Source organism: Sitophilus oryzae, unplaced genomic scaffold (genome assembly GCF_002938485.1).
Source record: "Sitophilus oryzae breed Bouriz unplaced genomic scaffold, Soryzae_2.0 scaffold_1507_pilon_pilon, whole genome shotgun sequence".
Lineage (NCBI taxonomy): Eukaryota > Metazoa > Arthropoda > Insecta > Coleoptera > Curculionidae > Sitophilus > Sitophilus oryzae.
In genome coordinates, this window is record NW_022146178.1 from 1,931,142 (window position 1) to 1,945,864 (window position 14,723).

A 14,723-nucleotide genomic window follows, 5' to 3' on the forward strand; every position below is an offset into this window, starting at 1 on the left:
AAATTTGGTACATCTTTAAAACTAATCTAAAATGTCGGTATTCCATGGGCATATTGATAAATGAGTTCTAAATTACAAGAAAATGCATTTTCTACGGAAACTTGAAGAGATAGGTAAAAAATGGTATAATACAATTTTATAGACAATTAAATTGTGCATCTGATTCTCATAAAATATACAGGGTGTTCCATTTAAATTAAACAAGTTATTGCCGTTTAAAGCTAGTAATTATTTAAAATAAATTTTTAGACACTCTGTATAAGGTAGTAATGTTTTTATTATTGCAACACAATAACTGATTAATAAATAAACTTCAGTAGATATTTAGTATTAAAAACTTTGATATCCTCGGAGAAATGAAGCCTTAAAATTTATACTGCAATTTCACAAAATTGAAAATATTTCAAAAACGGTAAGGTTTAAGTGTAATAAACCTTAATCAAATTTACCTTTATTTTAATCGTAGAAACTAAAAATGTAGTAATGTATAGAGTACAAAAAAATACAACTTTGATATTTTTTATTTATTTGGGACACTTTTATCTTGTAAAAATATTTTTAAATTGTAGCTCTAATACTCCTTCAACGAACCCAAAACTTACGATTTGTAAAAATCTAGTCGTTTAGCTACAATACTCCGTGTCGTATGTGGTGAACAACCCTGTATATCGATATATTTAATACATCGATATATGGTTACCATCCTTATCCGACGGTCTAATTTTCCCCTTTTCAAGAACCGAGCAGTCGACGACCGGTTTGCCGTAAATAAATTTGAATTTGGAAGCCACAAGTAGGTAAAATAATAAAGAAAATTAAAATTTTACCCGTGGCGTTGTTGACATAATGAATTGCGGAGAATCAATTCGATCATAATAAATCTTATTATCTCGCGTTGGCTTTAACGACTCAAAGTAATTAAGAAATTATTTTCGGTCGTATTTTGGACGTAAAAGTTTAAATATTGGTAGATTGTTTTTATGGGTAATAAAAAACAGTTCTTTTGAAGATGTGTATAGTAAGATAATACTTGCAAATATTTGGAAACTATAAATGTAGACAACTTCGTACAAAGTGTCTTTTTCATTCTACGGTGCATAAAAGAAAAGTGGAGGTTTCCATTCAGAATCGACGAACTTTATAGCCTTTTGGGTGCATTTCTTTGTTCATATATTTTATGAATGCCATCTATATATACTATTTGATCAGTAGACATGATTCATGTTTTTCAATTGTTTTTTTATTAAATAATATTATTCTTCAAATACTTTTTGAAAATAAGTTACTTTTTTTTCAAACGTCACAAAAGTATTAATTTTTACGACGCGGCGTAAAAGTAAAGCACTTTTACGCCTAAAAGTATATTGTTTTATTAGGAGTAAAAATGACTTTTTGTGCCTCGCCTGTAATGTCAAACGTACAGCCTCTCCACAAGAAGTATCATTTTTACTCCTAATAAAACAATATACTATTGTTTAATTATGGTTGACTATTAACTAGAAAAAAAACTAAAATTTTTATATATCTATCCAAGAAAATACAATATACTCCTGTTATTTTTAGGACGATCAGCTGTTGCTTCTCAACCCAGAGAACTTGATTTAGACGGTATGTGGGATGAAGTGTCCCCTCAGATTTCATCGGTATTGGAAAATAATAAGGATATCTCTTGTGACGTTCCACCTTTTGATGCAGCTTCAGATATTCCAATTGACGACCAAAAGTAAGTTGTAGTTATAAGTATACCAATATATTTTTTTCCATAACAAGGGACCTTTCTATATCTGCACCCTGCAGATATAGAATCCTATCCCTGTGCCCTGCACTAACTTATGCAGGTCCTTGATAGGATGGGAGCATAGTTCCTCCAGGTTCTAGCCTAGCTTTCCCAAATAAATAGTATCGCTTGCGATACAGACTCTCGCAGTGACATATTATGTGCTCCGCTGTTTCAGGATCTTTATCGCAGAGTCTGCAGCAAAGACTTCCTTGATACAGGTTGAGCTTGTTCAGGTAACACTTGACAGCCATGTGTCCTGTCAAGCCTGTTGTAATCCGCGCTTCATTCCTGCTAAGCATTAGCAGTTCTTTTGCGGTTTTAGAGCTAGGTCCTTGGATAAAAGCCTTGTATATGCATTTTTACAGTAGCTCAACCTAAGAAGTTTATGGATGTAAAGCACCAGATGGCGGGGCGTATTTCACAGTCTTTTACTAGAGAAAAATATTTTTTGTTACTCTGAGTTTTGAAGCGACCAATAAAAACAGAAAAAATAAAAATCGATAATTTTCGGACTGTGCCAATTGGTTACTAATCGACCAGATACTTTTTGTCTATTACATATGCTATAAAAGCTGGTAATTATACAATTCGACCATTGTAAATACCCGACAAATTCCGCAAGGCCGACGAGGCCGATGTTTTTCACTGATAAGAAAAAAAAATGTTTGTTTAGATAATTTTCGAGAATTTTTTTCTTTCTGAATGCATATTTTTAAAGTATTTTATATTCTTTGTCCGCTTGATCTATTATACTGGTGGAGACGTACCGAAGTTCTGTTTCTTCTAGTTTTAAAAAATGTTCTTATTTCTTTGTAGTTGTAGTGTAAAATTAGATTAATTGTATTAAGTTTAATTATAATGTTTAGTGTAGAATACCAGAAATAGTTTAGTAGTGTTTTTATAGTTTATTTTGTAGTTAAGTAGTAGGTGAAGGGATAATTTGGTTATTTTTTCTTTTTGTTTGATTAATTAGTATTAGTTGATAATTTTTTCGGTGTAGAATACAAGAAGTGGTTGTGTAGTGTTTTTATAAGAGATTATATTCGTTTATTTTGTAAATGAGTAGTAGGTGAAGGCATTTGGGTATTTTTTCTTTTTGTTTTTCTTCTAATTGTAGTAATTCTATTAAGTATTGTGATAGATACACTATAACAAGAATTGCAGTTTTGTGGAGTCATAAATATGCGTCTTTCGGATTTTTCGGAGAAGTTCCAGGCTTACTAGATATTTAGAAAAAAAATAATTTTGGCTATTTTAAAACTTGTCTCTAATTCCATTATAATCTACCGTATGATCAAATAAAAACGGCGTCAACGATGGCTATGAAATGAAGATGGCTGTCATTTTATATGTAAAATTATATGGGAAATATCATCGATCGTCATTTCATAGCCATCGCTGACGCCGTTTTTATTTGATCATACGGTATTTTAGATAAAAAGTTTTCAGAAAAAAGTTGTAGATAATCACATACCTAATGAGTTTGTGTTTTCTGTTTTTTTTCTAAAGTCTGCCATTTTTGACTTACGACACAAACATGTTTTTTTAAATGGAAACCATAGTTAGCCATGACTTCATAAAAAGCGCCATTTTTTAAGCTTTTCAGCGATATAGGTATAATATGTTTTTTTTTTCGAAAAATTGCAAGTTATAGCCTATTCTTTTCTTTCTTGGCTAATTTCCATACCAATAATACCGTGCCAATTAGTTGGCATCAAAAATGTAAAAAGTTTTATGTTTTCAAAAGAAAAATATCGTAAAATTCGTAAAGCACTCAATTTAGAATAAAATAATCTAAGCATGAAATGGTTCTTTTATAAACCTGCATTAAATCAAATTAAAATAGGTATGTAACTTTTTTTAAAATATTAATTAACAGCAATTAGCATTATCATAAATTATAAATAATGTACGAACATATCGAAATAATAATTTCTTTGTTAATACCGTTTAGAATTCTTAAAATAACAGGCAAAAATAATCCACAATTTACAATAAAATAAAAGTTTTGTTTAAATTTCTTAATCAGCTGATCACTATTAAAGTTCGCAGAAACCCTGGGCTATATTATTACATTACTCTGAGGAAAATAACGAAAATAATCGATATTTTTGACTCCGCCCCGAAAGGTTCACGATTTGACCTCCAGTTGGCAGCACATTTTGTCTAGTCGGTTGAGAAACTTTAAGAATATATAAACAAGGATAAAAGCCTTGCTGTGCCTGTGCCCCTGTCTGTTTCTCCAGTGGACATTGTGCTTTTCCCTGATCCCGAGTTTTAGTGCAATACCAATATAAGAAGCAGTTTCAATACTACACTAAGTAGAATTATATATTTTATTATAGACGCATAAAATCAGGTGTAAATGCTTTCGAGAAAACTTTGGTTACTGAAATTGGATATGAAACCGTTCAAAAATATAATACAACTTTGTTAAAAAAAAGGGAGTTGGAAAAATGACTCCTTTACAGTTTTTATTCTTAAGTTAGTAATGGTCAATAATGGTTTTACTTCCTTTTGAAGTGCTATCAGGAAAATAATAGTTACTACTAAAAGAACGAATGTATAAAAGCATAGTTGTTTTAGACTACTAACCGAGACATAAAAACTACTTAAAATACCATAATTTTAAATCCTAAAACCGAAATAGGTTTTTACAATCAAAATATAAATTTTACGAAGTATTACTATGTGTGTGTATGTTTCTGAGTTGCACTGTACAGGGTGAACCAACGATAGAATAATGTTCATTACTTTATTGTTGTCTTGACAATGACAAAAAAGAAATGTTAAATGGAAAAGGTTTTGGGAATGTTGAGATTCACAATTCAAAATTATTTTTGAATATACATATACAGATTGTTAACTGGACAGTTACTTATTGGAGAACAGAATGACAACACTGCCTACATTCTAAATGAGTACTAAGCTAAGCTGCCGACTCCGTCCCGTCGCGTCGTCTCTCGACGAGCGGGCCGAGGTTGCCATATTTCAACCATAAAGCTCTTGCCGCGAGTAATAAACAAATTAACAACCTGTACATTTATTTTGAACACCTTGTTGCATTTAACTGAAATATATCTTTGCGTGTATTTTCACCATCTGTATAAAACTATTTTAGGAAAATTGAGTTCGCCAACATCACAAACAATAGCGCAACGCATCGTATTTTTACTTTTTAAAAAGGTATTTTAGGGTTATTAATATTTCAAATGAGGCTAACCTAACAATTAATTTATCTTAACAAGATTTTTATATCCGTCAAATCTCTATGAAACTCCGGAAAATTTCTACACCCTATTATAGACCATTCTAACTCCAATTTATTGTATTAAAGTTGTCCTGCCCGAGTTTCCCTGCTTTGTGCCCTTATCAAAAGTCTGTTTCTTGATTTATGTCACATTCACCACTTCGCTTATTAAATTATAGAACCCGTGTGGTTACAAAGGAAACTAAATTGTTTTCTAAATTCTATTTTATCCAGTATTGCCCCTTTTAGATAGGGCATGTCTACATTCTCTTTGTCATAGCGTATGTGTAGAGTAAATTCAATACACTTTGTGTTTCACATTGATATTTCTTTTGACCTTGTTCTGTATATAGGACATTTTAATAAGTCAAAAATAAATAAATAATTTTTGTCGATAAAGTAATAAAATATAATCTTAAGCAAGTTAGTGTTGCAGATGTAGATGTAGATTGTATTAGTGATGGGCAAAACTGTTATTTTTAGATAACAGTTGAAACTGTTATAGTTATTTATAAAAAAACAGCTTAAAATAACAGCTTAAAAATAACAGGTTTCTTTATTTTATTGCTAAATATCTGAAAGAGTATGAGGCGGTCACCGCCAGGCGTATTAACGCAGTTGGAAGTTGCAACAATGACATGCTCGGTGGTAGTATTTCCAGGGTGTCAAAACATTTCTAAATATCGATTGTTACTAAAGTACCTCTCTAAAAACGGTGGTTGTTTACAAATAAGCGCTGTTTACAAATTGCGATATAAAAAAAACAAAATTCCGCCACTCGTCTATACGTATACATTCCGATCTACCTACGCCTTGCCCCTCGATCCGGTCCAGGGTGCATCCCACTCGACGGGCGAGAAGCTCTTAGTTATAATTTTACCATTTGCGGTAAAAAAATAGCAGTATAAGAAAATGTGTAGTATACTCTTCATAAGTAAACCAACTACACACTAGAGTTCGAATTAATTTTACACTTAAACTAGCGTGTACCCGCGACTTCGTTCGCGTCGAATTAATAATTTGTAATGGTGATGATAAAGCAAAGCAAGAATTTCTATTAACATACAAACTGGATAGAATTTTCTCACATTTGCCAAAAATAAGCTTTAAACGTCGAGTAGTTTAAGCAGAATCGTGGTTAATCAATTACACAATTTTTTGGAACACCCTGTATGATTTTTTAAAAAATTTCAAAGTATGTAAAAAAAAATAAATTATGCGTGTCCAAGCGTTTTCCCGAAAGACTAACCGTTTTTTAAATAACAAATATTGTATGAGGGTGGTTTCACCCCCTTAGAATTAGAGTTTCGAAAAATCTCTTCTTATCGAACCTCTACACCCTAAAGTCAATCCGTTTTCCAAAAATCAGCTTTTTTGTCAAGGGCTTTAATTAGGATCGTGATTAATCAATGACCAGATTTTTCAAAACACCCTGTATACATTTTTAAAAAATCTTAAAATATTATTCTGAACATTTTTCAGAATAAATAAATACCTAAATATTGAAACTTAATAACGTACTGAAACATACAGCGCCATAATATCTCGACCTCCGCCCGTTATGCTCGTAACAGGTTGAAAAACAATCTATTTAAAACAACTGATGCGTTATTCTCCAACCTGTTTCGAACCTCCATCGACAATCGACCGATGCAGCAGCGTTCCTTTCCCACTCCGATTATCTCGACCGCCGCCCTGTTATGCTCGTAACAGGTTGAAAAACAACGTATCTAAAATGACTGCTTTTCCAACCCGTTGCGAGCCTCCATCGACAATCGACCGATGCAGCAGCGTTCCTTTCCCACTCCTATTATCTCGACCGCCAGGCGTTATGCCCGCAACTGTTTCAAAAAACCTGCTTCTTTTATATCCTATTATTTTTAAGCTGTTGTAAGCCCAATACGACCGTCGACGGCATCGACCGAAGTAGCTACGTTCGCCGTTGCGCATTCCCCACTCCGTTGTCCGTTGTCTCGCCGCCTGTATCGATGGTTGACGAAATAACATGTTTTCCATCCATACTAGTTGTTTTTTGGAATTGCTTCGAGCAGCATAGCATTTCGTGGCGGTGCAGAGCTCCGACTTCTGTTATTCTGTTATTTTTTAGAAGTAGTAACGGTTGCGTTATGTTATTTCTAAATAATTGTTATAAAATAACAGATAGTTAAATAACAACCCATCACTAGATTGTATGAGAGGGGGTGAAGTTAATCATTGCGGCCTTGTAGGTATATTGTGTCCACTTGTGTCTAGCCGTACCGTCCAACTGTCCAACTCCAACTCACAGTTCCCGCCAAATTTAAATCGTGGGTTATTTTCTTGTCTTTTATTATAAACTTTTAACTTTGGAGAGTAAGTTCTTAAGTAATGGTAGCATAATTTAACCTAAATTTCAAAAACGTACAAATTATAATAATATATCCTAACCTTACCAACAGTTCTACAAAATTGATCGGGTATTTCGCGTGCAATCTATAAACAAAAAAAACTTACTCCAGAGACTAACCAACGTAATCAAAATACGCCTAACCATAGCAATCAAAATACATCTACGGCGTATTTTGATCGCTGTTACCGACAGCTCTAAATAAATAAAAAAATAAAAACAGCTGTAAAATTTTTTTAAAAAAATCTACTCTCTCTTTGGATGTGGTAGAGAGTTTTTTAACGAAATATATACAATTTGCAAAATATATTTTTTTATATTTCACAAAGTTTTAGATTAAGAAAAAATAACTTCTGTTTTTAATAATCTTAACGTTTAAATACGTTTAGATGTTAACATTTTCTGTATTTAAGTTAATAATCTGCTTTGTATTCCAACGGATATATTTTCATTCCAAATTTAAATTTTAAATTTTATACCCCGTAACGATTTTCCGGAAAAAAATATTTTAAATAGGATTAGCAGGCAAATGACACTTTTTATAATAGGTATTAGAATTTTTTAAACATTAAAGTTGTTAAGCGAGCTGGGTAATTACATTGAGTTCGGTTGTTTTATTTTCTTAGATAAATATAGATTAAGTATTATTAATACGCGTTAATTAAGCGTTCGACTCCGTACCACACTCATGGCTACTTAAAATTATGGAGATCTACAAGATAGATACCTCAATAGTCAGAACTCTTTAATATTTAATGCAGCAATGGCAAACATCTTTTCTCGTTACTTCTTCGGGGGCAGCTATCAAACCAAACCATTAAAAGTCCGAAGAGGGATATTCGAAGGTGATAGCTTAAGTCCATTAATGTTTTGCATGGCTATAAACCCACTCAGCTCCATGCTTAGATCTAGCAAATATGGCTATGTTGTGAAGAACAATCCCCAAGTAAAGATTTTCCACTTGCTTTACATAGATGATTTAAAATGTTACGCGAGCAACCCAGAACAACTTAAAGGGTAAATGGAACTTGTAGCAGCCTAAATTGTTCTCAATTTAATAACAACTTTTTTGAATAGCGGGAAGGTACAGCAATGGGTAATCCATTGTCTCCATTTTTAGCTAATTTATTCATGAGCAGGTTCGAAGTGGAGGCTAAGAATCAGTTTGAGTATTTTCCAAGAGTATGGTTTAGGTATGTGGATGATATTTTTGCTCTTTTTGACACACATTCAGACACCATAGATAACTAAGTTAAATAATCGTTTTCCTTCCATTAAATTTACGCATAAAATTGAGAACAACGACAGATTACCATTTCTAGATGTATTAGTTATTAGAAATACTAATAATTGCCTGGAATTTGATATCTATAGGAAAAATACGACCACACCCAGATATATTCCTAATGAATCACATCATAGTGTTGAACATAAAATGGCTAGTTTAAATTTCTTAGTTTATAGATTACTTAGTTTCCCACTTTCCAACGAAAGATATGAAATAGAAAGAGATTACATTAGGAATGTAGCTGAGTGTAATGGATATTCTCCTTCACTAGTTGATATATTAATTAGAAAACGTAGGTATAGGTTAATGATTTCTGAAAATTCGACTTTTCAAGTGGAGAAAGATACGTCTAAATATTTTTCGATACCGTTTGATAGTTATCCCGTGGTCTAAAAGGAATTTTTAAGAATGTCAATTATAAACTTGTGTATAGTGCTAATAATAAATTACAACAATTATTAGGCAATCCAAAGGATAAAACACCTCCACTGGAAAGGTCAGGTATTTATGAAATTTCTTGTAAAGATTGTAATCAGAAATATGTTGGGCAAACTAGAAGATCAATATTAACTAGATTTAAAGAACATTTAGCTCAGATAAGATATGGTAGACCGGATAAATCTTGCGTTGCCGAACATTGTTGATAAAGAACATTGTATAGATCTTAATAATTTAAAATTAATTAAACAAGTCTCAATTTACAGGCAATTAGATGCATATGAAAGCATCAGAATTAATAAATATAAAGATAGTATGAACAGAGACAACTGTCCAATTCCTTCAAGTTCTTTGTTCCTACTACTCTAGTGGCGGAAACTGTTACGCTCAGTGGGCTCTGACTCGGTTGGCTAGATTTTGCCACGCCCACTCGGTGCCCACTGAGCGAGTATATAAACGCTCAACTTGTAGATTGTGCTTTAGTTTATAATCATCTGCTGATGATGCTAACATGGTTAGCGAAACGCGCGTCCAGTGTAAAAGTAAAATTGTTATGGTGTATAGTGGTGATTTAGTGTTTTTATTTTGCTGTGTAACACCAAAAGCTCCAACCTTCAACTGTAATCCTCTCCTTTCAGCTATTAAGACCGCCGACAGGAATTTGACACCTTTAAACTTAGCAAGTCAAAGATTGCCTGCAGGTACTGAGGGTATTGAGGAACTAACCGATGACTGGAAAGGGAAAGCCTTACACGGAAGATATCCATCCAACTTATCTAACCCCGACGTTGACCGAAATTTGTCATTACGTTTTCTCAAAGATGGAGAGCTCAGAGCTGAGACCGAAGGATTTATTATAGCTATACAAGACCAGCAAATACCAACTAAAATTGTTCTAAAAATAATAGCCAAAAAGGACTTACCTAATGACAGATGCTGACTATGCAATACCTTTCCGAAAACAATTCAACAAATCTGCTTTGGATGTACATATTTTGCACCGCGGCATTATCTGGACAGGCACAACCGGGTGGTTGGTATTCTACAGCAGGAAATCTACAAAAAAGAATATCTTTTAAATGATTTTGAAAATTTGACAATGTTTTTATAAAATTGTCAAATTCTTTATAAAATAATTTTTGAAATAAAATCTTTGACAAAGAAATTTGATAGTGTAATAGTAGCCTCTAAGGAAAAGTCTTATGGTGGGTTCATACAGCCAAATAAAATAAAATAAGAATAAAATAAAATAAAATAAGAAAGTTGGTTATATGGGATACCGTACATGCGTTCATACAGCCAAATAAAATAACAAATAAAATAAGAAGTCTTTATCTTTTAACTTCTTGTTTTATTTTATGTGAAAACGGCTTTGCGCACGCTTAATTCTAACCTACAAATATTTTCAGTTTGGATTTAATTTATTTTTTAATTTCACATAAGTAAAATGTATAATATAGTAGGCAACGAATAAATAAATATACTATAAATAGTAAAATTACTATAAACAATCGTAAAAGTTAACTTTTATCCAGCCTCATCGTACTGCGCATGAGCAAATATATATTTCTTATTTTATTTTATTTGACTGTATGAACGCACACAAATAAGAATTCCTTATTTCTTATTTTATTTTATTCTTATTTTATTTTATTTGGCTGTATGAACCCACCATTAAATGATTCGTTATATTAATAGTTTATTTATATACTTTTCTAAATATAACACTTCCTTTAATATTAATTGCGTTTGAGAAAAATTAATTATTTTTATTTGAAAAATTCTTTAATTATATTCCACTTTATAAAAGTGGCCTTAAATTCAATTTTAGAACAGTCAACAAGCTTTTTCTTTAACCGCATTGTTATTTATTAAGGTGGTTTTCTAAAATGTGATTAATTAAAAAAGGAAAGGTTTAGCCTGACCTTGTTCTGAATTAATTTATTTTTTGCCGTTCGGATTCTGCTAAATTTTCCTTCGGTGTTTTTTAATTAAATGTACTTGCGGCGGAACTGTCGCGTCAAATAAGTTTTCCCCGGCTTTGATGTGTGCTCGCGTTGGCATGAGTTTGTTGCTTTTTATGTTAATTAAAAGAGTTTTCCGCGTTTGCTTGCTCTCATATTCTTATTCTGTTCGTTTAATGTGTCGTTTAATTGGATAATTTAGTTCATATTTGTCCCTGGCAGGTCTTATAGAAACTCTCGCCAATATATGCAAGGAAGCTAAAGCAAGTGTAACGATATACAGGGTGAGTTTCCTACGATGTTTTCGATAGGTATCTCGGAAACTACTGGAGATAGAGTCGATTAAATGGGGAAAGAATTGCAGTTTTGTGGGGTCATAAATATACGCCTTTCAGATTTTTGAAAAAGTTCATGCCTTACTAGATATTTCGAAAAAAACAAATTTCGGCTCTTTTAAAAATTGTCCCTAATTCCATTATAAGCTATTTTAGACAAAAAGTTTTCAGATAAAAGTTGTAGATAATCACATCCTTAATGAGACTGTGTCCTCCATTTTTTTCTAAAGCTTGTCATTTTTGACATATGACACAAACATATGTTTTTTTAAATGGAAACCATAGTTGGCCATGACTTCATAAAAGGCGCCATTTTTTAAGCTTTTTAGTGATATAAGCTATAATATCTTTTCTTTGAAAAATTACTGAATTATAGCCAATTCTTATAATTTTTAAACAATTTTACTTAATTAGCCATGGAAACAAGTTCAATCGCCGTTGCTCTCAGAAATGTGAAGCTCTCACATCCAAACTTTGTAAATTAAAATAAACAAAAATTGTAAATATGAATTTTTCAAATGAAGAAAAGCGTGTAGATCTCGCACATCAATAGAGTGGTTCCAACATGACTTTCATTATGACACATCACCCCCATAATGAAAGAAATGTTAAAAATTGCATGGGCCTCCTCGATCACCTGACCTATCCATTTTAGAATTTCTTATGCGGTATAGTTAACAATAAGGTTTACAAAAGAAATTATGAATTAAGAGAGGCACTTGAAGTGGCGGTACGAGAAAAGTTTAATTAAGTCGACCGGTCCTTCCGTGAGAATAGGTAGTAGTCAAAGGTAGTAATCAAAGGTAGTAATCAAAGATATTCAGTTTTAAAAAGATGCAGCTCAAAACAATGGCGGATTTTTTTAACATTTTCTAAAATAACTTAAAGTGTATGTAGTGATATTACTTTTTTAAGTTTTAGTTTGTGTAATGTAAATTGTAAAGAACCGTTTAGTAATATATTCTGACTTTTTATAAGTTATAAATCATAACAGAATAAGAATACCATGCAATCTAAGTGAAATTAGCCAAGAAAGATAAGAATTCGCTATAATTAAATTTAACTTTTCTAACATGTCTTGAAAACCGTTCTCTAAAAAACGTAACATTCACCGGTCAACGTATCCTCGAAAATGTATGGTCAAGAAAAGTTCAACCAATAATTCTACACGCTTTTCTTCATTTGAAAAATTCATATTTATAATTTTTGTTTATTTTAATTTACAAAGTTTGGATGTGACTGCTTCACATTTATGAGAGAAAAGACGAGAATATCTTAACCATTTAAGATTCTGATTACAATCCTAATTGCCAATAGTCCTGAAGAAGAACAAGCACAAATTAACGAATGAAATACAACCAGAAATAAAGTAGGTCACAAATTGATTTAGCAAAAACTAAAGTAATGTATAACGAACTGGTAGACAGAAAAGACATTTTAGTAAATAACACAACACTGGAAATAGTAGAAGACTATATATATTTTGGGCAACTAATACACAGCTCTGGATCTCTATTACCAGAAATTAACAGGAGAATTAAGTTATATAATAAAATATATTTTTTTTCTTTACTGGCCATCCTTTTTCAACAAAATGGATCTTTTGAGTTTTTCTTGTTCATCAAACGGTTGTCGAGAAAAAAATAAATATACTTATTAAGAGCCCACCTTAATTCGTTTTCTAATGATTTTTTGTTTTTTAGATTAATTAGGAAACACCCTGTATATGCATATCACAGGCAACCAAATAAACTAGTAACCTCTAAAAATTATTTTTCCTACCACTAGCGACATACCGTGTTTTTAGTTTGTACTAAATTATTTTATCAACATTTCACCATATAAGTTTCCAGGCAATGACATAGGGCATAGAAGTGCTTTACTGTTATGCCTAGGCATTAATATGATTTTTTTTTGGCAATATAAAAAAGTAATTTTAATCAACATCGCGTCTCAAAAATTAATACTTTTGTGACGTTTGAAAAAAAAATATTTTTTGTGATTTTTTTCTTAATATTTCTATTTTGCGAAATATTTTATACACCTTTTTCTTTAATCCTATTCACAGTCATAAAATAAACCGAAACGATTTTTTTGTATACATAAAATATTGTGTTCATGCCATTTCACGATTGTAATGCTTCATGTATATTTTACACGTCCTACATACTAAACATCTTATGTTTTGTTTTCTTTTTCTTTTGCAGAACCGAGGCCATGAAAAATATCCAGAGGAAGCTGCGGAATGGGGAATACGAGAGCGGAATAGGTCTGTTACGGGCCGCCAGGTAAGTTTCCAATGTTCTATTGAGTTAAAATATGTCGGGGGTCGGCCGTTACACCGTAAAACTATCTGGCGAACTGGGGACTATAAATTTTGAAGCCAAAATTTCAAATTTAACAACTCTTCTTGTTATAGTTGGAACCGATGGTGTAGGAAAGGTAATAAATTGCTTAAAGTATTCATATATTTCTAATTATACTTTTGTGTTATAAAAGTATATTGGATCGTAATCGTATCGTAAATTTATTTATCTAATAGCCACTACTTATACAGACATTACTCACATGTATACATGCATATAAAATAAATAATAACACACTCGTGAGTTATAACTTCGAAGCCACATCATCTTATAGAAATTATTAAGCTTTATTCATAAATTACTATTATTCAGTTATTTATTGAAATTAACATTAACATTAAATGAAAATGATTTTTTTTGTAGATTCAGAAATTGTAAAACCTTGTATGCCTCCAGACGCAGTCCCTCCACTACTTGAAATATGCTCTGTCATTACAACGGCTAGTTCTGGAACATTTACAGCACCATGAATCTTTTTCGCAATATATTTTATTGTTGATGGACTCTTCGATATATCCTTTCGCAACTGTTGCAGATCGCCTTCCTCCGTGTCTTTTTAACGTTGTCATGTTTACTACTGCCAGTTGCCAGTAATGTAGCGGATGATCTTCTCATACAATGGCCAGTGTATTGCTCAGGATGTTGTAGGCCCAAGTACTTGCGGAAGATCTTCCTGAATCATTTTTCTTTAAAATCTGACTTGCTGAAATATCTCGTCTCAATATATTTGTAGGAAATTGAACTACAATTCTTACAATTTCTTACAATTTTTCTCTTCAATTCTTACAATTCTTACAATTTTTCTCTTCCAATTTTTTTGGTCTTACAACTTTTTCGGTACTTACAAATACAGGTCTCTTACAATTTTTTTGTAAACCTCACCGTTCGAAAGTTATTAAAAATTGAAGTTTGATTA

At 31.9% G+C, this 14,723-nt stretch overlaps 1 protein-coding gene across 1 annotated transcript in view; it reads left to right on the forward strand.

Annotated features, from left to right (window-relative positions):
- The window catches only part of LOC115878283 (protein timeless homolog), a 469,464-nt gene that overhangs the window by 87,332 nt on the left and 367,409 nt on the right, over positions 1–14,723 (forward strand). Inside the window, exons 8-9 of the mRNA XM_030894737.1 lie at positions 1,564–1,723; positions 13,649–13,729. Of these exons, the coding sequence (XP_030750597.1) occupies positions 1,564–1,723; positions 13,649–13,729 (241 nt within the window). The remainder of the gene's footprint in view (positions 1–1,563; positions 1,724–13,648; positions 13,730–14,723) is intronic.